The 25,946-nt window shown below is 35.3% G+C and overlaps 1 protein-coding gene across 1 annotated transcript in view; it reads right to left on the minus strand.

Moving 5' to 3' along the window:
• Nucleotides 1-1,227: 1,227 nt before the first annotated feature.
• The window catches only part of NUP155 (nucleoporin 155), a 73,663-nt gene continuing 48,944 nt past the window's right edge, over nucleotides 1,228-25,946 (minus strand). The window contains exons 22-35 of the mRNA XM_007192191.3: nucleotides 24,421-24,551; nucleotides 21,872-22,063; nucleotides 21,073-21,211; nucleotides 20,260-20,395; nucleotides 19,214-19,367; nucleotides 18,903-19,007; nucleotides 18,066-18,220; nucleotides 8,495-8,624; nucleotides 7,213-7,326; nucleotides 6,413-6,533; nucleotides 5,849-5,959; nucleotides 3,394-3,530; nucleotides 2,070-2,176; nucleotides 1,228-1,430 (exon numbers count right to left, since the gene is read on the minus strand). Of these exons, the coding sequence (XP_007192253.2) occupies nucleotides 1,292-1,430; nucleotides 2,070-2,176; nucleotides 3,394-3,530; nucleotides 5,849-5,959; nucleotides 6,413-6,533; nucleotides 7,213-7,326; nucleotides 8,495-8,624; nucleotides 18,066-18,220; nucleotides 18,903-19,007; nucleotides 19,214-19,367; nucleotides 20,260-20,395; nucleotides 21,073-21,211; nucleotides 21,872-22,063; nucleotides 24,421-24,551 (1,871 nt within the window). The 3' untranslated portion in view covers nucleotides 1,228-1,291. The remainder of the gene's footprint in view (nucleotides 1,431-2,069; nucleotides 2,177-3,393; nucleotides 3,531-5,848; nucleotides 5,960-6,412; nucleotides 6,534-7,212; nucleotides 7,327-8,494; nucleotides 8,625-18,065; nucleotides 18,221-18,902; nucleotides 19,008-19,213; nucleotides 19,368-20,259; nucleotides 20,396-21,072; nucleotides 21,212-21,871; nucleotides 22,064-24,420; nucleotides 24,552-25,946) is intronic.

Consider the following 25,946-nt stretch of genomic DNA (forward strand, 5'->3'; position numbering starts at 1 on the left):
GTGGTACCTAATGAGTGGTATTTTGACATTCTATTAAATATTATAAATTAGAAGATTATAGGAGAAAGGGAGTTAAATTCTAAGAGAATACGGAAAGGGCAACCCATGGTCTTGGGAAAAAAATAAAAGTGGGAGGAAAAATATTTTCAAAATGTATTTTGAAAATTGTTAGACATACATTAGTGACAATAGGTAGAAGGTAATTACTCTTGGTAGCATAAAAGGTAAGAGGAAAGGAGTCCATGTTCTTGTTTTTTTGTTAGAACTGGTCATTCCCACTTTTTTCTCCCTCCCTGTTGCCATGACTTGGGGGCACTTGGTTTTGTCATCCTAATTTTGAAGATTAAAAACTATATTACTAACAATTTTGCTTCATATATGGTGTGTCTTGGGTGAAATGTGTGTTGTGGTTATTGATGGGGGAGGGAGGAGGAGGAATCAGATAGCAAGCTCAATCCATAAACTAGTTGTATCCTCTAATGCAATGGTTCTCAAACCTGACATGTACCAGAATGTCCTGAAGGGCTTATTAAAACAGAGTGCTGGGACTCATCCCAAAGTTTTGGGTTCAGTAGGTTTGGGACTGGGCTAGAGAATTTGAATTTCTAACAAATTCCCAGATGATGCTGATGTGAGAGTTTGGTGCGTACACTTTGAGAACCACTGCTTTAAAGGAATCAGTAGTCCCAGGCCAAAGAAGAGCTAGGTGAACACTGAGGGAAAACAGTTATCTCCCTGCATAGGTTTTTAAGACATAGAACATTAGTTACAAGTTTATCACTTGCTCAAAAAACAACCAGGTGTGTATTACAAGGATTGTAACTGACCAAATCAGTAGTTGGAAGAAATTTCTTTCCAAGGTTGAACCCAAAACCTAAATAACTTTTAAAAAGAGACAGTGTTTATTTGCCTATTTAGGAACTGCTGTAGAATCTAGTATTATGGGACTGGACCTGTTCAGCTAGCCTATTTAAGTTTTGATACTTGAACTAACTTGAAAATGAATACTATAAATTCAAAATAAGAGTTTTTTATTTTTTTATCTTTGTGTTAAAATCATAAATAATCTTATTTCATTTGTTTAACCTGATTATTAAAAAACAAAATAGTATTATGTAGTAAAAAAGAATTCACCTGCAAATGTACTGTCTGCTGATACCAGCCACTTATTAAAAACACGTTTCTACTAAAATTATTCTTAAATTCTTAGATTTATAGCACCTGAAATCTGGACCCAGCTGAGCTTTTATTTTACAGATCAAAATGCATGGATGAAAATACATTACAATAATTAATGAAGCCGTTCTAGTTTAGCCTGAAGAGATTTAAAATTCCCAGTGATGGTCTGTACTGCTGCTGAGGAGCTCATAGACTGGAGCTCAACCAGATAACCACAAACGGCATCCAGGCAGAGATTTGTGAATCTCCTCCTGTAATGAAAAAGACACCTGATCAACCATCTACATATTTAGAAACATTTCCTCCTATAGGACCTCCCTTCAACTTCTGCTAACCTTACTCATTATAGTCCCACATGAGAGCAAGGATCATGTGATTAAGTAAATGGCAAATAAATGAAAATAGAGAAGGAAACTCAGGGGGTAGGTGGATTACCACATCACCACCATTTCCCTTTTGAAGATTATTATAATGAGAAGGAGGCAGTAAGGGATGACTCCTTAAATTAATATTAAATTATTTACATTCATTTGGCCTTTTCAAACAAATATATCTTGAAATGGCCATTAATATCACAAATACATAATTGAACTTCCTAGGCCACTAATTCAAAGTGAAAGGAGTTTAGGAGTAATTCATTAATTTTATCCTGTCACCTTTAGAAAGACTTCAGGACAAGGGTTGAAAAATGGAAAAAACTCTAACCTTTCATAAATACTGACTGGTATCATTCAAATAGTTATTGCAAACACGCACAAGAGCTTAAATCTCCCATACTTCTTTTAGTTTCCATATCGTGCCCCATTGTCTCCAAATTTGTTACCCAGGTATTTATTAGGTGCATTTAAAAGCCTTTGGTATATAACAAAGTATATCTAATTCATACTTACCTCTCACAATTTAAAACTTGGCTAGGATTTTCAACATATCTTGTCAATAGTACATGTATACAATCCAAAAGGTGCAGTGGCTTCTTCATTCTGTTCCAGAATGGATCCTATAAAGAAAAAATACATCTTGAGTTGTAAGACAAATTGTGTCAACTGATTTTTTAATCATTTATGTTAGTTAAAATAGTCATCAGTGTTCAAAGCAAAATTTACTGATATTAAAATAAGCATTTAATATTATGTGGTTACTAAATTATATATCTGATTATGGTTAATAATGAATAGCACTGAAAACTTCATTGTGATGTTATTTAGGAAGAATATTTGATGTATCGATCCACTGTGTAGAGCATATAAATTTCCTGTTTAGGAACCTGAGGTAAGAGAAGAAAATCCATCTCTTCCTATTGGCTGTGACACCATTTTTACTTTGAACTTATGCAGACTTAATCCGATAGTGTGAATAAGAGACTAAATCAGTAGTCAGAGAATCTTAATTCTAGTTCTGGCTTCATCATTACTAGCCATGTGACTTGAGCAGGTTATTTAACCTCTCTGCCCTTGTCAGATGTAGTAGAAGATGGGGATACTACTACTTGCTCATTTCCATCATGGCCTCATTGTGAGTTTTAATGAGATATATAAGTGCCTTGTAAAGCACTGTATGAATGTTTTGACGATGCTACTATAATCATGACTAGTATTAAACGCAATCCAGTTCAACAGGTTTTGTTTGGTTTTTGATCTCAGGATAAAAATTACAAAATATGCAGTCCAATAAGGTTAAATATGGTGAGAAAGATCATTTTAAAAAAACTGAGGTATAATTGACATATAACATGTTAGTTTCAGGTGTACAATATAGTGATTCACTGTTTGCATTCACTGCAAAATGATCACCATAGTAAGTCTAGTTACCACCCGTCACCATACATAGTTAAATTTTCTTTTCTTGTGGAAAGATCTTTAAGCACTGATATTTTAGATGAGGTTACAGTGAATAAATACACTGATATTTTGTTCCTTTAAAGTAAATGATAATTCTTCATGTATTTAGCCTGTTCCACTAAAAGTAAAGCATATATAATTATGTTTATTAATATTAAAAAATATTTGACTTTTATCATGATATATCGCAAAGCAACTCTCATTATTGGTTTTAAGTCTGAAGCATAATTTGCTTAACCAATGAAGCAAATTTCTGATACAACTGTATTAGATGAGATACTTACAAACACACAAGCAAAATACTCCGCTCCTGTATCTAGAAAGTTAATTGATTTAACTAAATAAATTATTTTATTTTATTTAATATTTTCCTTACCCGTGACTTGAACAAGTGATCATATACTTCCAGTAGTCTAGGTAACGGCACTCCAATTTCATTCATTGTCTGTATCACAAAACCCACATCCCAGTTCAAAGTACAAACTTGCTGCTCTAAGAACTGCACAATAAAATCTGGGGAGAGAAAAGGACCAGAAGTTGGGATTGTTAACTTGATTTTTGCCCCCAGCGTTACTGAGATATAATTGACATGTAACACTGTCTAAGTTTAAGGTATAAATGTGATAATTTGATACACATACATATTGCAAAATGTTTTCCACAATAAGGTTAGTTAACATGTCTTTCACCTCATATAATTAACATTTTTTTGTTGTTGTAGAATTGTTGACTCTTGATACTAAAAAGTAGGCCTTACTCATAATTGAACAGTTTCTACAGGAAAAACTTTTAAAAAACAATTTAAAAAATTCTTTTAATAAAAAATAAGGCATATACCAAAATATAGGCAAACCTATAGAGATAGAAAGTAGATCAGTGGTTGCCTAGGGCTGAAGGTGGATATAATTTCTTTTTTGGGGTGATGAAAATGGTCTAAATTTAATTGTGATGATGGTTGCACAACTCTGTAAATATGCTAAAACCATTCAATTACACACTTTAAAGCTATTAGAGAAAAATCTTATTATAGTGAATTTGGAAAACAGCAAAAGAACAAGAAGAAAATAGAGACCATTCACAATTCCACTACTGGAGAGGACCCACTGATAATATTTAATATCTTGAAATACTATATCTTCAATTTAACAGCTTTTCAGAAAAGAAGCGCTTACTGCATCTAGATTTTAGAAATATTAAATGTAATATTCATAAGATTCATAAGTTATTTATTTTGATGATTCTAATTGTGGTCCCATTCTCACTTTTTACTACCTGTTACATCGTAAATAAGATTTTTTGTTTTAAACTATCTATCTATCTATCTATCTATCTATCTATCTATCTACTTATTATTTATTTATGGTTGCATTGGGTCTTCGTTGCTACGCGTGGGCTTTCTCTAGTTGCGTCCAGAGGGGGCTACTCTTCGTTGCGGTGCACAGGCTTCTCATAGCAGTGGCTTCTCTTGTTGTGGCTCGCGGGCTCTAGAGCGCAGGCTCAGTAGTTGTGGCACACGGGTTTAGTTGCTCTGCAGCATGTGGCATCTTCCCAGACCAGGGATCGAACCCATGTCCCGTGCATTGGCAGGCGGATTCTTAACCACTGTGCCACCAGGGAAGTCCCATAAATAAGATCTTAACAGTAACAATCAAATTCTTATTTATGGTACCTAAAATCTGAGACTGACCAATGTGAGTAACCATGGGCAAGAGGAGTCACTGAAAAAAGTGCCACTGAACCTGCATCTCCCCTACAAGTTATCATACAGAGATTGTGGAAAGGTAATAAAAATTCTAAAGACTCAATTTGTTCTAGTTTGAAGCCCCCTGGAACCTGTTTGCCAGTGAGAGAGTGATAGAAAAAGGAAGGCCTCTTCTACCCTAAATTTTATTGGGCTCAACAATTAAAAATCTTAAGTCAAAGCAGAAATACCTTCAAAAGGGATTGTGTACAATGTGGCCTTTTTGCTATTAAAATTGTCAGGTTTCACATACTCATAAGACATATATATACAGTTGCTCTTTATTTTCCTGATCAATGAAATGGCATGGCAGTTTTTTTGGCATGGCAGTTTTTAATACTGTACTTACAAGAAATAAGGGTATGATTCTAATAGTTTTATTTCTTACCATGTCCAGGGAATAAACCCTAAATCAGAGAAGGTCTATAAACAAGTCTGGATCTTCATATTTTAAAAACAATTTGATGTTATAAGCGTTTTCATGTTTCTCAACATTTTTCAAAAACACAAAGTACTTATTTAACGTTCTACTGTATGAATATATTTATGTTGAGTCTATCGTTTTACAACCGAAGAAGACATTATAGGTTGGCAAATGGCTTATAACAGAGTCTCCTACATAACAAATAGTCAGTATATCTGGTTAAGAAAGGAGTTCACAAAAATTACATTTTTAACACAACTACTTGCTATTTTAAAGAAAAATATGCCCCCAATATAATAGGGGGCAGTTGAATCAATCACAGATCATCCATGCACAAAAACATCAGCTATTTTTCCCTTCTCTTCAAGCGTGTATAGGGTTACCAATAATATAATCACTACGGTCTGTTAGTCAGACTATCCCAAGATAGATATATCAACCTGGAAGGTCAAGCAAAGAGAGTTTCATACCCAACTATTCATCAACAAATTCTGCTATTCTTTGGAGGTGTTTCTTTCTGGAGACGTAGAATTAAACTGCAGAGCTAATAAATAGCAACAACAAAATGATTTTGCTCTACAAACCATTATTTTTCCATGTCAATGAAGAAAACCATCAAAACAAAAAGATAAAAGCCCCACGACCGTAGCTAAGGTTATGGCTTACCTAGAGGAAAGAAACGAGGTGTGCCGGCATACATCTTGCCAAGGAGCACAATCTTGAGACTAAGAGCATGCATCCTGTCTGGGGAGCTCAACGTCACACTTTCATTCAGTTCTGTAAGAAAGAGACATGTCATTAGAAACCCAAACTGTTTTTATTGTGAAAATTTTAAATTGACTATTTTATTCTGTTTCAAGGTACAAAATACTAGAACTTGTATGCACGTTAATATAATGAGCAGATTCTGTGTTTCTGTTACTGTCTGATATACTTTCCACTTACCAGGGCACTAGTTATGAGATTCCGAGCTAAGTGTCTCAGAATCCCTTATTAAGCAGTATAAACCACAAAAAATGACACATCTTTTCTGAGGGTCCTCTCAAATATTTACTGGGATCATTCTCTACAGGATGGCCCTCCACCATATCAAGTACCCTCTACTTCCCTCTGTTTAGGTATATACAATTCTCATGAGCCCTAAATATATGACTGTTAGCAGCTTGCATTCACTCTTCTACTAAGTCACTAAATAACGTACAGCTAATACACCTATAAATGAACACTTACCTTTCTCTATGATATCTTGCCAAAGTGTCTGCACCAGTATAGGGTCTGAATAACCGGCACAATGAATTATTGCAAGTTTACATTCTGCAAGTTTAAATGGGTCAGCAAATTCCCCATAAAGCTGTAGGAGAAAATGCCAACATCCAACCAGAGATTAGTATTCAGAAATTAACAGTGAAGAACTCCCTGAAAGTTAAAAGTAACCAAAGATTTTATCTAAAGTTCCTAAAATATGATACAAAGATGTGATGACATGTAGGTGGTCGTAATGCCAGATTAAGAATGGTAAATGCATGGAAAACACATTTAAACAGATTTCCATATGTGTGCCTTTTTTTTTCTTGGCTGAGAGCAAGATACTGCAATGACATTTCTTTTAGAATTAGTGTTGTCTAAACAAAGGTTTGAAAAATCACGGAAATACTGACAAATCTAACGGTGCTTCAGGGTACTTACAGAAATGTCCATGAATAATTGAAAAAGAAACTGTTCAGAAGGGTACAGAGTGGGAGAGGCTTGGAGAGTTAAGCAAAGATAAATTACTTTTTCAAGATAAGAAGCAAGGCCATAAAATAGGTGGCAGGAGTTTTAACAAAGCCCCATGTGAGGCTGATAGATTCTTGATAGAAATTGGCCTGGAAAGAGATACATAGCTTTTTCTAAGAGTGAGATACCACAGTGGTGATGTGTCAGCCCAGTGATGTGCTTCCAAAGATGGCTTATCTTAAACACAAAATAAAATGCAAAAGAAACAAGATAATAGGTGACTACTATAGGAATTTCACGTGCTTTTTTATTACCTTAGTTATGTCCATTAGCTCAGAGTCCAGCTGAGAAATTGCATCCTGTACAGAAGAATGATGGGAATATTGCCTTTGTAGTGTCTCTTGTATCTGAAGTTGGATCCTAGCAACCTAGTTTGCGTAGAAAAAAATCAAATCTTAAGTTCTTCATGATAAATCACCAGGTACTTGAAGGAATGACTCCTAGTATCTGACTTTAAGTTTGTTAAAATAAAAATAATATATAAATAACAGCAATAGTGACAACAGTTAATCATACTGTGTTGCATATTTTGAAAGTTGCTAAGAGAGTAGGTCTTAAAAAGTCCTCATCACAAGAAAATAAATATTTTTGTAATCATTTATGGTGACAGATGCTAACTAGACTTACTGTGGGGATCATTTCGCAATATATAGAAAAATTTAATCATTATGTTGTATACCTTAGCAACTGTTATATGTCAAGTCTACCCGAATTTAAAAAAATGTATAAATAAAGACTTCTTTCATAACAGACTAGCAACCCTTCATTACAACATAGAAGATTACACAGGGACTGTGCTGTGACAGAGAGCCTTTGCTACTCACGAACACCTATTTCGCCCATGATTAGAGCCAGACAAAATGGCCAGCCTCTACTTCCTGGCCTCCTCTGCTAGGAGTATGGCCGTAAGACTATGTTCTCGTCAAAGGAATGTGAACAGATGTACAGTATGCCACTTCAGGGTTGAGGTTTTTTAAGAGTGAATGTGCTTCTTACATGCTCTTTTCACTCTTCCTCCCTTTGGTCAAAGAAAAAGGTAAGGCCATTGGAATGGTAGAGCCAGAAAATAGAACTTGGGAACTGACATCAACCAAGTGGAAGAAAGCCACATGCCAATCAGGAACACCAACTCTGGATTTTGTGAATGAGAAATAAGCTTTTGTATGTGGACCATTATACATTTTTGTGTCTCTTAGTAAAGGCAGTTTAGCCCACTCTACACATCTACTTACTAGCCTCCAGAATAAACGGTGAATGTGACATAATCTGCTTGGTGTTAGAATAGTTAGGATAAATCTTTAGAAATGCCATAGAGAAAACTTTTAGATTACAGCAATGTCCTAGGACCCAAATGCTGTATCATTAAAATCTTTTAAAAGATTTATATATAAATATGAAAAGAAAAAAGGAAGGCATAAGAGATTAAAATGAATACTGACTGCTACAGACCTATTATTTACTAGGGGAAGAGAGGAAGTGGACTAACACGCGGCTACTAATCAATGTGGATAAGACTTAAGTGTCGTTAGCACTTACTTCCATTTTTTCTTCTAATTCATGAAGGAATTCACCATCTGCAGCTATTGATGAAATGGCAGTGGAACTTTTGGCACTAAGAATGGCACGAGCAATGTACTCTAGTCGCTGCTGAAGTGAAATTTCTGTGCTGGGGGGAAAATTCTTATTTTTATTCATGTGAATTCTTAAGGATCCAATATACATGTATATCAGCTATGATGTATTATTTATGCCAAATTAACATAAAAGGCCATTTGAAACTTGAAAAATTAGAGGATTTCTAATAAAAGAGATCCACAATTTAAGTCAACACATAAATACTTATGTTTACCTCCAAAAAGTAACTTCCTATTTTAATACTTCAGTATATTAAAACTTGGATTATTCTAAAATTAAATTAAACTTTTTTATTATTCCTCATATTCTTCACTTCTCTACCTTAATGTGGCAAATACTACATTTCATTTTCCACACAGCAACTAGAGTGACTTCTTAAAAACAAAAATCAGATCACGTCACATGCTTTCTTAAGACCCTCCAATCGACAGTTACAGAAAGACAGAGAAGATGAAAAGGCAGAGGGCTATGTACCAGATGAAGGAACAAGAAAAAACCCCAGAAAAACAACTAAATGAACTGGAGATAGGCAACCTTCCAGAAAAAGAATTCAGAATAATGATAGTGAAGATGATCCAGGACCTCGGAATAAGAATGGAGGCAAAGATTGAGAAGATGCAAGAAATGATTAACAAAGACCTAGAAGAATTAAAGAACAAACAAACAGAGATGACCAATACAATAACTGAAATGAAAACTACACTAGAAGGAATCAATAGCAGAATAACTGAGGCAGAAGAACGGATAAGTGACCTGGAAGACAGAATGGTGGAATTCACTGCTGCAGAACAGACTAAAGAAAAAAGAATGAAAAGAAATGAAGACAGCCTAAGAGACCTCTGGGACAACATTAAACACAACAACATTCGCATTATAGGGGTCCCAGAAGGAGAAGAGAGAGAGAAAGGACCAGAGAAAATATTTGAAGAGATTATAGTCGAAAACTTCCCTAACATGGGAAAGGAAATAGCCACCCAAGTCCAGGAAGCGCAGAGAGTCCCATACAGAATAAACCCAAGGAGAAACACGCCGAGACACATAGTAATCAAAGTGGCAAAAATTAAAGACAAAGAAAAATTACTGAAAGCAGCAAGGGAAAAACGACAAATAACATACAAGGGAACTCCCATAAGGTTAACAGCTGATTTCTCAGCAGAAACTCTGCAAGCCAGAAGGGAGTGGCATGATACACTTAAAGTGATGAAAGGGAAGAACCTACAACCAAGATTACTCTACCCGGCAAGGATCTCATTCAGATTCGATGGAGAAATCAAAAGCTTTACAGACAAGCAAAAGCTAAGAGAATTCAGCACCACCAAACCAGCTCTACAACAAATGCTAAAGGAACTTCTCTAAGTGGGAAACACGAGAAGAAAAGGACCTACAAAAACAAACCCAAAACAATTAAGAAAATGGTCATAGGAACATACATATCGATAATTACCTTAAATGTGAATGGATTAAATGCCCCAACCAAAAGACATAGACTGGCTGAATGGATACAAAAACAAGACCCATATATATGCTGTCTACAAGAGACCCACTTCAGACCTAGGGACACATACAGACTGAAAGTGAGGGGATGGAAAAAGATATTCCATGCAAATGGAAATCAAAAGAAAGCTGGAGTAGCTATACTCATATCAGATAAAATAGACTTTAAAATAAAGAATGTTACAAGAGACAACGAAGGACACTACATAATGATCCAGGGATCAATCCAAGAAGAAGATATAACAATTATAAATATATATGCACCCAACATAGGAGCACCTCAATACATAAGGCAACTGCTAACAGCTATAAAAGAGGAAATCGACAGTAACACAATAATAGTGGGGGACTTTAACACCTCACTTACACCAATGGACAGATCATCCAAAATGAAAATAAATAAGGAAACAGAAGCTTTAAATGACACAATAGACCAGATAGATTTAATTGATATGTATAGGACATTCCATCCAAAAACGGCAGATTACACGTTCTTCTCAAGTGCGCACGGAACATTCTCCAGGATAGATCACATCTTGGGTCACAAATCAAGCCTCAGTAAATTTAAGAAAATTGAAATCATATCAAGCATCTTTTCTGACCACAACGCTATGAGATTAGAAATGAATTACTGGGAAAAAAACGTAAAAAAGACAAACACATGGAGGCTAAACAATATGTTACTAAATAACCAAGAGATCACTGAAGAAATCAAACAGGAAATAAAAAAATACCTAGAGACAAATGACAAAGAAAACACGACGACCCAAAACCTATGGGATGCAGCAAAAGCGGTTCTAAGAGGGAAGTTTATAGCTATACAAGCCTACCTAAAGAAACAAGAAAAATCTCAAGTAAACAATCTAACCTTACACCTAAAGAAACTAGAGAAAGAAGAACAAACAAAACCCAAAGTTAGCAGAAGGAAAGAAATCATAAAGATCAGAGCAGAAATAAATGAAATAGAAACAAAGAAAACAATAGCAAAGATCAATCAAACTAAAAGTTGGTTCTTTGAGAAGATAAACAAAATTGATAAGCCATTAGCCAGACTCATCAAGAAAAAGAGGGAGAGGACTCAAATCAATAAAATCAGCAACGAAAAAGGAGAAGTTACAACAGACACCGCAGAAATACAAAACATCCTAAGAGACTACTACAAGCAACTTTATGCCAATAAAATGGACAACCTGGAAGAAATGGACAAATTCTTAGAAAGGTATAACCTTCCAAGACTGAATCAGGAAGAAACAGAAAATATCAACAGACCAATCACAAGTAATGAAATTGAAACTGTGATTAAAAATCTTCCAACAAACAAAAGTCCAGGACCAGATGGCTTCACAGGTGAATTCTATCAAACATTTAGAGAAGAGCTAACACCCATCCTTCTCAAACTCTTCCAAAAAATTGCAGAAGAAGGAACACTCCCAAACTCATTCTATGAGGCCACCATCACCCTGATACCAAAACCAGACAAGGACACTACAAAAAAAGAAAATTACAGACCAATATCACTGATGAATATAGATGCAAAAATTCTCAACAAAATACTAGCAAACAGAATCCAACAACACATTAAAAGGATCATACACCACGATCAAGTGGGATTTATCCCAGGGATGCAAGGATTCTTCAATATACGCAAATCAATCAATGTGATACACCATATTAACAAATTGAAGAAGAAAAACCATATGATCATCTCAATAGATGCAGAAAAAGCTTTTGACAAAATTCAACACCCATTTCTGATAAAAACTCTCCAGAAAGTGGGCATAGAGGGAACCTAACTCAACATAATAAAGGCCATATATGACAAACCCACAGCAAACATCATTCTCAATGGTGAAAAACTGAAAGCATTTCCTCTAAGATCAGGAACGAGACAAGGATGTCCACTCTCACCACTATTATTCAACATAGTTCTGGAAGTCCTAGCCACGGCAATCAGAGAAGAAAAAGAAATAAAAGGAATACAAATTGGAAAAGAAGAAGTAAAACTGTCACTGTTTGCGGATGACATGATACTATACATAGAGAATCCTAAAACTGCCACCAGAAAACTGCTAGAGCTAATTAATGAATATGGTAAAGTTGCAGGTTACAAAATTAATGCACAGAAATCTCTTGCATTCCTATACACTAATGATGAAAAATCTGAAAGAGAAATTATGGAAACACTCCCATTTACCATTGCAACAAAAAGAATAAAATACCTAGGAATAAACCTACCTAGGGAGACAAAAGACCTGTATGCAGAAAACTATAAGACACTGATGAAAGAAATTAAAGATGATACAAATAGATGGAGAGATATACCATGTTCTTGGATTGGAAGAATCAACATTGTGAAAATGAGTATACTACCCAAAGCAATCTACAGATTCAATGCAATCCCTATCAAATTACCAATGGCATTTTTTACGGAGCTAGAACAAATCATCTTAAAATTTGTATGGAGACACAAAAGACCCCGAATAGCCAAAGCAGTCTTGAGGCAAAAAAATGGAGCTGGAGGAATCAGACTCCCTGACTTCAGACTATACTACAAAGCTACAGTAATCAAGACAATATGGTACTGGCACAAAAACAGAAACATAGATCAATGCAACAAGATAGAAAGCCCAGAGATTAACCCACGCACCTATGGTCAACTAATCTATGACAAAGGAGGCAAAGATATACAATGGAGAAAAGACAGTCTCTTCAATAAGTGGTGCTGGGAAAACTGGACAGCTACATGTAAAAGAATGAAATTAGAATACTCCCTAACACCATACACAAAAATAAACTCAAAATGGATTAGAGACCTAATATAAGACTGGACACTATAAAACTCTTAGAGGAAAACATAGGAAGAACACTCTTTGACATAAATCACAGCAAGATCTTTTTTGATCCACCTCCTAGAGTAATGGAAATAAAAACAAAAATAAACAAGTGGGACCTAATGAAACTTCAAAGCTTTTCCACAGCAAAGGAAACCATAAACAAGACAAAAAGACAACCCTCAGAATGGGAGAAAATATTTGCAAATGAATCAACTGACAAAGGATTAATCTCCAAAATATATAAACAGCTCATTCAGCTCAATATCAAAGAAACAAACACCCCAATCCAAAAATGGGCAGAAGACCTAAATAGACATTTCTCCAAAGAAGACATACAGACGGCCACGAAGCACATGAAAAGATGCTCAACATCACTAATTATTAGAGAAATGCAAATCAAAACTACAATGAGGTATCACCTCACTCCTGTTAGAATGGGCATCATCAGAAAATCTACAAACAACAAATGCTGGAGAGGGTGTGGAGAAAAGGGAACCCTCTTGCACTGTTGGTGGGAATGTAAATTGATACAGCCACTATGGAGAACAATATGGAGGTTCCTTAAAAAACTAAAAATAGAATTACCATATGACCCAGCAATCCCACTACTGGGCATATACCCAGAGAAAACCGTAATTCAAAAGGACACATGCACCCGAATGTTCATTGCAGCACTATTTACAATAGCCAGGTCATGGAAGCAACCTAAATGCCCATCAACAGACGAATGGATAAAGAAGTTGTGGTACATATATACAATGGAATATTACTCAGCCATAAAAAGGAACGAAATTGAGTCATTTGTTGAGACGTGGATGGATCTAGAGACTGTCATACAGAGTGAAGTAAGTCAGAAAGAGAAAAACAAATATCGTATATTAATGCATGTATGTGGAACCTAGAAAAATGGTACAGATGAGCCAGTTTGCAGGGCAGAAGTTGAGACACAGATGTAGAGAATGGACATATGGACACCAAGGGGGGAAAACTGCGGTGAGGTGGGGATGGTGGTGTGCTGAATTGGGCGATTGGGATTGACATGTATACACTGATGTGTATAAAACTGATGCCTAATAAGAACCTGCAGTATAAAAAAACAAACAAAACAACTAATACTAAACTTTCATTGGGTTATTTGTATGGAAATATGTTAATATAAATGTTTCAGACATTACATGAAATTTCTAAAAATCTTATATTTGTATTTGTATGGAAATATGTATGGAAATATGTTAATATAAATGTTTCAGACATTACATGAAATTTCTAAAAATCTTATATTTGTATTTGTATGGAAATATGTATGGAAATATGTTAATATAAATGTTTCACACATTACAGGAAACTTCTAAAAATCTTATATATTCTGGTATAAGGTTATAAGTAATAATCCGAGTTATTACTTTAAAATGTATATCTCAGAAATAACTAATTTTCTTGTCAACTGCATTATTATGAACTTTCATCAAATCTTTAACCATGGTCATTTTTAAGTCTTCTGTCATTTACAGACAGTTCTGGGTGTACTCTGATGATTTTGCAAATATGTTCCTATAAAAGGGTTTCATCTTCAAGAAATTCATGGAAAAGACTCTGACAAGTACAGGTTTCTGGTAACTGACTGTACTGCTGAACTGAATGAATAAGCATTTTCAGAACTCTAATGAAAAACTGATGAACTCATAAAAGTGCTAACAAAAGATCAAGATGAAAAAAAAAATTAATTACATGGGACTGAGTGAACTGATGAGGATGAGTATAATTTTTGTGACTTTCTGTCTGAATTAAAAAAAAAAAATCCCACAAGGACTCAGAGGCAAAGAATATACAAATCAATTTTCACTGCAAAGTAAAGGAGCTGTTACAGTGGAGGATTACTGGACTGAATGTCAATATTATGACATAGTATGAGTGTGTTTCATGTTTGGTAATTGCAATCATTGTTGCTTTTGTTGTGGTCATCCATGTACAATGCTTGGTGTCAGTCTATTTATCTCTTGTAAAAATAAAATACAGTGTGTGTGTGTGGAAAAAAAAAAAAAAAGAATTTAGGAATTCAGGAGAAACACATTTTCCCTGATACTCTCAGGTCATTGATCTAAAATCAAAGATCTTAAAAAAAAAAAAAAAAGACCCTCCAATCTCCTTTACCTACTCCTCCAACCTCATCTCATTCCTCCCTTGTTCACCATTTCCAACCCCACTGGCTTTCTTTTTTGGACCCTAAACATGATAAACTTAAATCTGATGCAGTGCCTCTTCAGAGACCATCGCTTCTGTGCTTAAACCACTTCCTCCATTTCTTTAATAGCTGCCTCTTCCTGTCATTTGCGAATCAATTTTAATGACAATTTGTCTGAGGCCTTCTCTGACCAATCTTAACTAAAGCAGCTCCCCATTCCCCAAGGCACTTTCTACTGTAATATCCTGTGTTTATTGTATTTATAGAATATGAACTTGTCTGTCTATGGTCTTTGCCCACTAGAATGAGAGCTCCTTAGGAGCAGGGATGGTGTCTATCTTGTTCACTACTCCCTTCCTCAATGCCTTGAATTATCACTGGTACTCAAAATCTATTTGCTGGCTGATTGACTGACAGGTGTCAGAAAGCCCTAAGCATGTATCCACCTCCATAATTACCATCTTCAGTCCTTTCTAATGCCCTAAGTCCATCAGACCTGGTTCTTTGACATTATAAAGCAACTTGGCATTAAAAACAAACATACTAACTCATTTAGTTGTTGGCAACCCCTCAGATCAACCAGTATTAAATGAAACTTTTGATATCTCCATTAATGCCAATCTGAATCAGGAAAAAACTGGCTTTCTTTTACTTTCAGAGAAGGTCTTACTTAGAAAACTGTCCTTCTACATAGCTATGGCTCCTATAAGTTTTCCCCTTCCGAAAAGAAACCAAAAGAAAGAAAGGATTAACTCCTTTCTCCTATCTTGCAAAGTACGTGTGTGGATGACAGCACTGACCATCTCTTAAGATCAAATATAAAGGACTCTGTACCTTTAGGAGCTTTGCTTATAAAAGGCTTTCCTTTACCTCCCCTCTCATCTCTTAAAAAAAAACCCACTTGAAACAAACATTTTAAACATGGGTAATATTTCCAAATTATTTAAAGTAGAACATTCTATAGCCGCCAACTTACTTGATGCAGCCTACATATGTAAAAAGAGTGTCGTGAGGGCTTCCCTGGTGGCACAGTGGTTAAGAATTTGCCTGCCAATGCAGGGGACACGGATTCGAGGCCTGGTCCAGGAAGATACCACATGCCGCGGAGCAACTAAGCCCGTGCACCACAACTACTGAGCTTGTGCTCTAGAGCCCGTGAGGCACTACTGAAACCTGTGTGCCTAGAGCCCGTGCTCCACAACAAGAGAAGGCACTGAAATGAGAAGCCCGCACACAGCAACGAAGAGTATCACCCCGCTCGCCACAACTAGAGAAAGCCCGCGCGCAGCAACAAAGACCCAACGCAGCCAAAAATAAACAAATAAATAATAAATTAAAAAAAAAAAAGTGTAGTGAGAAAGAGAGTAACATAATAGTCGGAAAAAGATTTTATTGTGGAAAGAGATGGTAAGCTGAGAGCTGGTAAGACATATAGGGTCTCTCACATGAGGAGGAAATTAGGTTATGTGTTTGTGTGTGAAGTAGATATGGACAATGGGCACTGTTCTTAAAAGTTAGAGGATTTCTGAATATTTCATAACAAGAATATAGTAACTGTTATAACAAGGAACAAGGTTAGTAAATATTAATGAAAGGGCAATTAAGAGCCACTCTAGGAGGCTTCCGTGGTGGCGCAGTGGTTAAGAATCCGCCTGCCAATGCAGGGGAAATGGGCTCGAGCCCTGGTCCGGGAAGATCCCACAGGCCGCGGAGCAACTAAGCCCGTATGCCACAACTACTGAAGCCGCGAGCCTAGAGCCCATGCTCTGCAACAAGAGAAGCCACTGCAATGAGAAGCCCGTGCACTGCAACGAAGAGTAGCCCCCACTCGCCGCAACTAGAGAAAGCCCATGCACAGCAACGAAGACCCAACACAGCCAAAAATAAAACAAACAAACAAACAAACAAAAAAACCCAAATGACTATTATGACCAAAGACAGCAAGAAGAGCAAAAATGCCTTGGGCCCATATATGCAACAATTACAACTGCATGAGCACACACACACAGATACACAAACTCTCACACTTGCTATTAGCCATATCTGGGTGATTTAAGTAACCATTCTGATTAACTTGGTTTAATAACAACCTTGTCTCAAACACCTCCTTGTCCTAACTTAACCAATCTCCAGATTTTAGAAATAGCACTGCACTATTGTGGCAAAGAAAATTCCAAATGAAAAGAGGGTCAAATTAATGACCTGTCCAAAATTTTAAGTTGTCTTTTGATATGACAATCTAATTAGAAATTTCAATGCACTCTTTAACAGGATTCTTAACAATCCTCAATACATATGCTCCAAGACCTATTCAGTAATTTAAAGAGAGTAGAGGAAATTAGCCTGGAATTTGTTAAACGTTTAAAATTATAAAGACTTTGATAAGTATTTTTTGTCCTTTAGTTAAGAATAGTAATTAAGGGACTTCCCTGGTGATGCAGTGGCTAAGACTCCACGCTCCCAAGGCAGAGGGCCCGGGTTCAATCCCTGGTCAGGGAACTAGACCTCACATGCATGCCAGAACTAAAAGTTCCCACGCCACAACTAAGGAACCAGTGAGCCGAAACTAAGGAGCCCACATGCCGCAACTACGCAGCTCGCCTGCCTCAACTAAGACCCAGCCCAACCAAATAAAAATAAATAAATAAATATTTAAAAAGAAAAAGAATAGTAATTAATTGCTGTTAATAGGAAAGAATCTAAAGACATACTTTAAAGAAAAGGATTTACAAGACAGTTTGAATAGAGAGTCTATTTAGTAGGAGGTATTTGGTACCTGCTACACATTATTAAAAACAAACAAAAAGAGAAAACTATAGACTTTAGGTAAATCCAAGCAAAAGCATAAAAATTCTATATATGTATAACCTGAATAAGGTTTTATTTGATATCTGAAATCTGGATGTAACTAGATATAGCCCAGTTATCAATTATTCGTCACAGTGAGAATGTTAGGCCATACCTATGCATGTCAGCCAATTTGGATAGGACACGAGCAGCATTGTTAAAACTTCTGTTCTTCTCATAATACCTCCAGAGTAAATCCATGTAACGAACTTTGTTTTGATCAACTTTGGCCATCCGGACGAGATGTGGTTCCAGAAACGGAGACGCAACCTGGAAGTTGTAAAGTTACTCGGAAACAGCTTCCGGCCACCCACTTGCTCTTCAGATAGTAAACGTATCATTTTATAGGCGTGCCTTGTTTTATGAACACATAAGCAATTTTATAATCCAGTAACAGATGAGAGAGGGCAATTTTTCTCACTATAAATGATTGTTTTACCACAGTTAACCAAAGAATTGCTATGATAGTTGCATTAGGTTGATAAAAACAATGTATTATAATCCAATTACATATCTTTTAATAAACTTTGAGAACACAGCTATTGACTCCTAGATGCTGAGCTCAAAAGCATCCTTGCAATGATCAAATGCCATATATTCATTTTACAGAATGAGGAACACTATGACTTAGGGTAGTGAAAGGACATTTATTTGTGAAGTGGCTTAATGGCAGAGCTAAGACAAAGTTCAGGTCTCCTAACTCATAATCCATTGATATTCACCCCACAATATAAACAATCCCAATCAGCTTCTAAATAACAAGAAAACTAGACCAACAGACTACCTTGCTCGCTAGGAAAAGGCATTACATTACTTGGCTTTTCACTAACACCTAACGGTTGGTACAGGGTGAAAAACTGAATTTCCTCATGACTATATATGTGCTTAACCCACTGAGTTATGCTACTTAAAAATATAAATTAACAACATTGGTATAAAAAATATTTTTTACCTGTAGCAGTTTATCTGCAAGGTCAGCTTGTATTAGCCAATTATAAAGGGCAATACTAAAGAGTTCATCTTTGGATCTTTGAGACAATTTAAGCATTTGTTCAAACTAAAATAAAGAAAACAGTAAAAATTAGCACAGTTAAAGGCTCAAAATGACTCCTTAGCCTTATAGGCTTCTGGTAAGAAATCAAGAATCCTTAAATGGTAAGTTCTAAGAGTTACTACCCTTTCCAAGATGGTTATGCCGCCACCACCACACAGAACATCTAAACACAGTGTATTTTCAGAATGAAAACATGCTATGTCCCTTACATGATGGCCTGCTTCTTCATTACTCAGCATATTGGGATCAGATGACAACACTGGAGGTCCAGGTTTTTTGGGTACACTGGGAGACTGAGGAGCAGCCTTACTTTGATTTACCAGTTCTTGAAGTGTATCTGTAATACACTTGTAACTGTTTAATCTGAAAAAGAATGAAAAAGGAGCAATTACATGATTTAGTTATCAGTTGGTTTATCTTACCTAATTGAAATATAAACTAAAGAGAATTTTGGAGAAAATACACACACACACACAATTTGGTATTAAAAATAATACAAATCATTAGTTATCTATTTTATACATAGTATCCATAGTTGAGAACCTACTGTGTAGCACAGTGAACTCTACTCAATGCTCTGTAGTGACCTAAATGGGAAGGAAATCCAAAAAAGAGGGGATATATGTATACGTATAGCTGATGCACTTTGCTGTACAGTAGAAAGTAACACAACACTGTAAAGCAACTATACTCCAATAAAATTAAAAATAAATAAATAAAAATAAAAACAATACAAATCATATGCTTTTTCAATAGGTTTGAGAAGCACTTGTTTAAAAGGGTAAAGTCATAAAAATGAAACACATCTTAAATTGGTTATATATTTCCTTTATGGACATACTTTTTTCTTAAAGCACTCTCTAATAATCTATGAACATTTAAAAATCATCCTTTAAAATACTAATCTTCATCCAGAACCAGACATTGGGGGTGGGGCGGGTGAAGCAGCAGTTTTGTTTCCAAAATCGTTATTGCATTTCAAATTGACATTAATAGAATCTCAGGAAAACCAAAGAGGCAAGTTCAAAAACATTTAGGTCCTTAAGAATTCCCACCAGGCTATAATTTTATCCCCAGGCTAATAATTAGAATACTGCTTCACACCTTTGATACAACAAGATATTTTTAGGTGAAAGCATAATTCAATTTTATGAGTTGTACTTGAAATATTATTTTCCTAATACCATCAATCAAACTATACACAAAGAACAGTCTATATCCATAAAGCTGCATCTGCTAAGGTGATAAAACTCACCTTTCTTGGAAAGCCTGAAGTCCCACGATGTCTTCTTCTGGTTCTCCATGTTTATAGAAATGAAGTCCAAGACCCTGAGGATCTTTTTTCTCTGCAGCAGTAAGAGAGAGCTCCACTACACCCTCATAAAAACGCACTAACAGGAAAGACAAAGGACAAAGAGTTAAGGCATATTATTAAGTGGATACATTTTCCTTAGATGGCTTATAAAAATACTGACCAAGGTTATTATGTTTACTACTATGAGGTTTCTACTGTATATCAGTCACTCAGGTGACAGCATCATATAAAATATTTCTGATGAGTCTACCAAAGAACTAGGTTCCAACATGCTTAAAAGGCAGCTATTATATGTATTTTCTTCACTGCAAAAAAATGTCATACTTAAAATAGCAAAAAGGAGGGTTGCAGTTCCTTGATGGAAAAAAAATCTTAGGATTCAAAGTAGTACCTGTACTAACAGTTACTACATTATGTTAGATTTGATTTAAAGTAATTTTAAAGTGAGCAGACAGGTAGTATTTTTAAAATTAGTCAAAAGAATCTAAAGCATCTGAAAAATAAATGTAACCCAGAAAGCAATCTAACACAGGTAGTAGTTTAACTGGAATAGGACTGAAACCCCAATGTTAAAAAGTTACACATTTCAAGATATAAAAAGAGCATTATAGCTTTTGTAGAAGCTGGTGCAGTCATCAAATACTAAGACATAAGAAATGAATTCCCTATGTCATATCACTTGGGCTACTGAAAGCTGAAGGAAGATCTCCCTCTGAGTTAAGCAGAAGGTATGAAGAACATTTTGTTTCTCACCTTGTCTATACTGAGCACAAACACTGGACAGGTCCACTTGATTGCTGATTTTTTGATACTCCTTTAATGATTCCCTTAACATTCTTTCCTTTTCAATCTTATTTTGAACTTGTCGGGAACGCTGGAGAAGCTCATTTGCCTAGAAGTAGAGATGACAAGAACTTAAAAAGATACAAGCACATGGATGATGCTGTCAATACAAGTTTTGTTTAGTCTACGTCTAAATTTACATCCGGTTTATTATCATCAAAGATAAAAACAACTCTACAAACTTACTTCTTAATTTTAGGCAGAAAAGTTTTTGACCAAAAAATCCTAGCTATTCTTAATTCCTCTCACAAATATGTAAGCAAGACAGCTTTTGACTGGTAAATCTCTCGCCTAGTCAATACATTATTGGTCAGCAGGCAGTCCGAGCAACACTGATTTTTTAAATTTTTTTCACCTGTAGGAAAGGATCAATTAAAAATTGCCCAATTAGCTCTAATTTATTACAGACAAAGTTTTAGTGATTTTTTTCTTAATTTTTAAGGAAAGGCATAGTTAACCATTTTTAAAATACCGTCTAGAAATACTATCAAAGATTCTTTATGAAAAATTTATATACGGATTTTAAGAAATAATATATTCCAACGTCTTTCTTACACAGAGGATCCTGACGCCATGGAAGGTTAAAAGACCTACCCAAGGTCGTATGTCAAACAAAAGACAACAGTTCCTGATTACAATTCTAGTGTGCTTTCATCATACCATGAAACCTCCTGTAAGAAACACTGAAATGAGTAACAAAGCATCATACCTTAGAACAAACTGCATCATCAGTGCTATACAGAAGTGGGCAGATGTCCTGTAAGTGTAAACTAATGCCATCAACAGCAGCATTATCTCTAATGTAGCAGTTGATTAGAGAAGCAATTAACGCCCCAGTCAGTTCCTTGTCCCTGATGACCAGATCTTTAAAGGTGGTGATTTTCAACTGTTCTTGAAATTCCTAGGAGTATAAAAGAAAATCCTCTTCTGATCAAAAATATAGAAAAATGTATCAAATATGTATTTCCACACAGAATGAAATTTCTTTAATAATTTAAAATATCAAAACATTAATAGACTCTATAATTCAAGAGATAAAATATACTAAACTATAAAAAATAATAAAATTTTACAGATTTTCATAGAATCATTGAGAATTGTAAAAGAACCCACAGTATGCCTATTCCAAATCTCTCACTTTATCAATGAGGAAAGCAAAACCCAGGTGGAGTCAAAATTCGAGACAGGCCTCCTGACTTTAGTTATAATCAGGAAAAAACAATCAATTAGCTACATTAAAAAATCTTGGGCTTACATTTATTTTTCCAAAATAACATTTGAATTCTATTATTCAAGGACTTCTAACATTGGAGATTGATCTTATTTAAACAAATCTGCTTGCTAAAATGGAGTTCTAAAGTACTGAGGTGATTTATACTATAGTAACATTCTGTTTAGTGATCTGACTGCTATTTCTTTATCCTCAATTTCAGCAAATATACAATCTATGTTCAAATTTTTTGGATTAATATTTAATTTGCATTCCTTGAGCATATAGGGAAGGAAAGTTTTGAAGATGGATCACAAAAAAGATACCTAGGCTAAAAATTGACCTACATTATTCTTACCAGCCAATAAAACTAAAAATCATTATTCTACCTGGCATGGAAAAGGAAATAGCTTTCATAATTAAACATATTCACTTGAGTTTTTAAAAGAGGGAAAAAAAGTATGTGCTATTCTTTCTCAAATAAATGGACCTGGGGCTTCCCTGGTGGCGCAGTGGTTAAGAATCCGCCTGCCAATGCAGGGGGCATGGGTTCGAGCCCTGATCTGGGAAGATCCCACATGCCGCAGAGTGACTAAGCCCGTGCGCCACAACTGCTGAGCCTGTGATCTAGAGCCCATGAGCCACAACTACTGAGCCCGTGTGCCACAACTACTGAAGCCCATGCACCTAAAGCCTGTGCTCTGCAATAGAGAAGACACCACAATGGGAAGCCCGTGTACCGCAATGAAGAGTAGCTCTAACTTGCTGCAACTACAGAGACCCCGGGAGCAGCAACGAAGACCCAATGCAGCCAAAAATAAAATAAATAAAAAACAAACAAACAACAACAAAAAAAACTGAACTTATCAAGCCTCTGTAAACTTGACTTCCATTTCATAGAAAATTCAGGAAATAGATGAACAAGTTCACTACAAGGAAGGTAAAGACAACCTCAGAATGTTGGGATTCTACAAGATTGATGACCTGATGCCTACAAGGCAATAGCAACCCCCTCCCACCAAAGAGAGAGAGAGAGAGAGAGAGAGAGAGAGAGAGAGAGAGAGAGAGAGAAATTGCTCTAGACTGAGAGATTTAAGAGAAAAAACAACCAAATTCAATGAGTGAACCAACTGTTTAGATTCTGATTAGAATGAACCAATCTATAAAAAGATATTTTTAAGACACAGAAATTTCATTATTTTAGATGTTACCCAAAAGAATTAGTGGCAATATTGCTAAATGTGATAATGACATTGGTATTCAAGAAAATGGCCAAAGGAATACATATTAAAATATAGAGGAATGAAAGGACATGATGTTAGGGATCTACTTTAAAATAATTCAGTAAAGAAAAAGAAAATAAGGGATAGATTAAGCATAGTTGGTAAAATTGTGAAAATGTTGAATGCAAATAAATTGTGTATGGGGGATTAGTTGTTGTACTTGCTGTACTTTTGTGTACGTTTAGAAATGCTCCCAATTAAACTAATAGGTAGGAATACATTCCCCCTAAATGACCTAACATTTAGATAAATGCAAATTACCTTTATCCTTAAAAAGGATTCCAATGAGGACAGCAAACACCATTCATTTTCCACAGTGGCAAACATTTTTCTTTAAAGTAGGAATGTTTAATTTTAATTTAGGTCACTGGACTTCTTGAAATTACTTGCAAAAATTTTATGTATGTGTCTGTATGCATTCTTTGAAGGTGGGGAGAAAGAGTTTTGATCAGATTCCCGAAGGGATCTGTAGCCCAAATAAAGGTTACAATCTACTGTTTGAAAAATATTTTTGGTAAAGTAAGAGTTCATTCACATATCACAACAAAGTTCTCATATACTGTAATAACTTGTGGTTTTGACAATGAATCCCTCAAGTTATCATGCTTTAGTGCAATTTTCTCATAACACATTAATTTGATCATAACCTAAATGCTTCCCAAAATAATCCCCTTCTGAACCTAAGTGAAAGATTACAGCTCACTCAAAAGCAAACAAACTAAGCACAGAATTAATAGTACGATCTTAGGGGGAAAAATATCCTACCTTCTGAAGTTCTCCTACAATGGCAGTGAACTGATGTTCACAAAGAAGTTTCCATAAAGCCAGAGCCTGGTATGATTTTCGAACCAACTGCTGGATTGCCTGAAGTGAAACCTTTTCACTCAGTTGAGCCTCTAATTACAAAACATAACTCATGAAGTTTTGAAAAATGACAGGTTAAGTTGTTTTATTTTAAGTAAAACGACACTTTATCTCAAATAACGACAACTATAGTTAAGGTTGAAATCCTCATTGTTCTCCTTCCTCCCCTCATAGGCAACCATGCTCATGAGTTGTTGAATTCAGTTTTATCTTCTCACTATATATAAGTGCTTCTGTGTGGATGCATACATAAACAGTAAAAATGTTGCTGTTTTTAGACAATTTACACCATTGCTTTTTCTGCCCAGTTATATTTTCACAGGCTACCCATACTGATAAATAAAAATCTAGTATCAATACATTTATTTTAATTGCTGAGTGTTCCATTATGTAAGTATACCACAATTAGGGCCATTTTCCACATGAAGGACACTTCTGTTGTTTCCAATATTTTGCTACTACAACAATAATGCAATAAATATCCTTAAAAAAGGTCTCCTCGAAAACACAGTCAGGTTTTGCTACGACTGTTTTTCAAATTAAGATGCATTGGCGAATCATGAAATCAATTCAGTCAGTCATGACAGATTTTTTTTTTCCCCCCTTAAAAAGGAAAAAAAATATTAGAGTATAAAGTAGGTATAGTTATTTCTTAAAATTCTGTTGTATGTATATGCTTTTAAACATCTGGGTCATAATATAAAAATTATTACTTATTGTGGGAAAAATGTCTGATAAAGATTGTTCCTGAATATATACCTAGAAGTGAAACTGCTGGCTTTGAATGCATATGCATTTTTAGCTTTTAATATATATGATCAAATTGCTCTCCAAAGTGGTTATTTCAGTGCATACTGTCAGCAATCCTTGGTAAGGATTTCAAGCTTACTTGAAAAGAAGTACTGAAAGAAGAATTTACAAAATAGTGAACAGAAAACTAGGTCCAGCAGGAAGGAAAGAAAGTACGTTGGGACAAAAGTAAATAGCTGAGTCTTAACTAGCAAAGTTCTATCAGCCAGAATAACTGGCTCAAACAATAGAAGGCAAAAGAACTTAAAAAAAAAATTGAATGGCAGGCAAAATTTAAACACTATTTTATTACTATGCCAATTCACATCTGGAATAATTATTGGTTATAAGAACTTTTCAGTTCCCTTGCTGTTTCCTTAGTTGTTACTTTTTATAATGAATAAAAAAACACAACCTAACATTTGATTCATATTTTTAACTCTACAAGAAATACCACTTCACACACATTAGGATAGAAATGTTTTTAAAAAAAAAGAAAAAGAAAAATGATTGGTGACAATGTGGAGGAATTGGAATATTTTGTGTACTACCGGTGGAAAGGTACCAATACAATGGTATAGTTGCTATGGAAAAGTTATGGTGGCTCCTCAAAAAATTAAAAACAGAATTACACATAA

The sequence above is a fragment of the Balaenoptera acutorostrata genome, chromosome 2 (assembly GCF_949987535.1).
Source record: "Balaenoptera acutorostrata chromosome 2, mBalAcu1.1, whole genome shotgun sequence".
In the NCBI taxonomy this organism is placed as follows: domain Eukaryota; kingdom Metazoa; phylum Chordata; class Mammalia; order Artiodactyla; family Balaenopteridae; genus Balaenoptera; species Balaenoptera acutorostrata.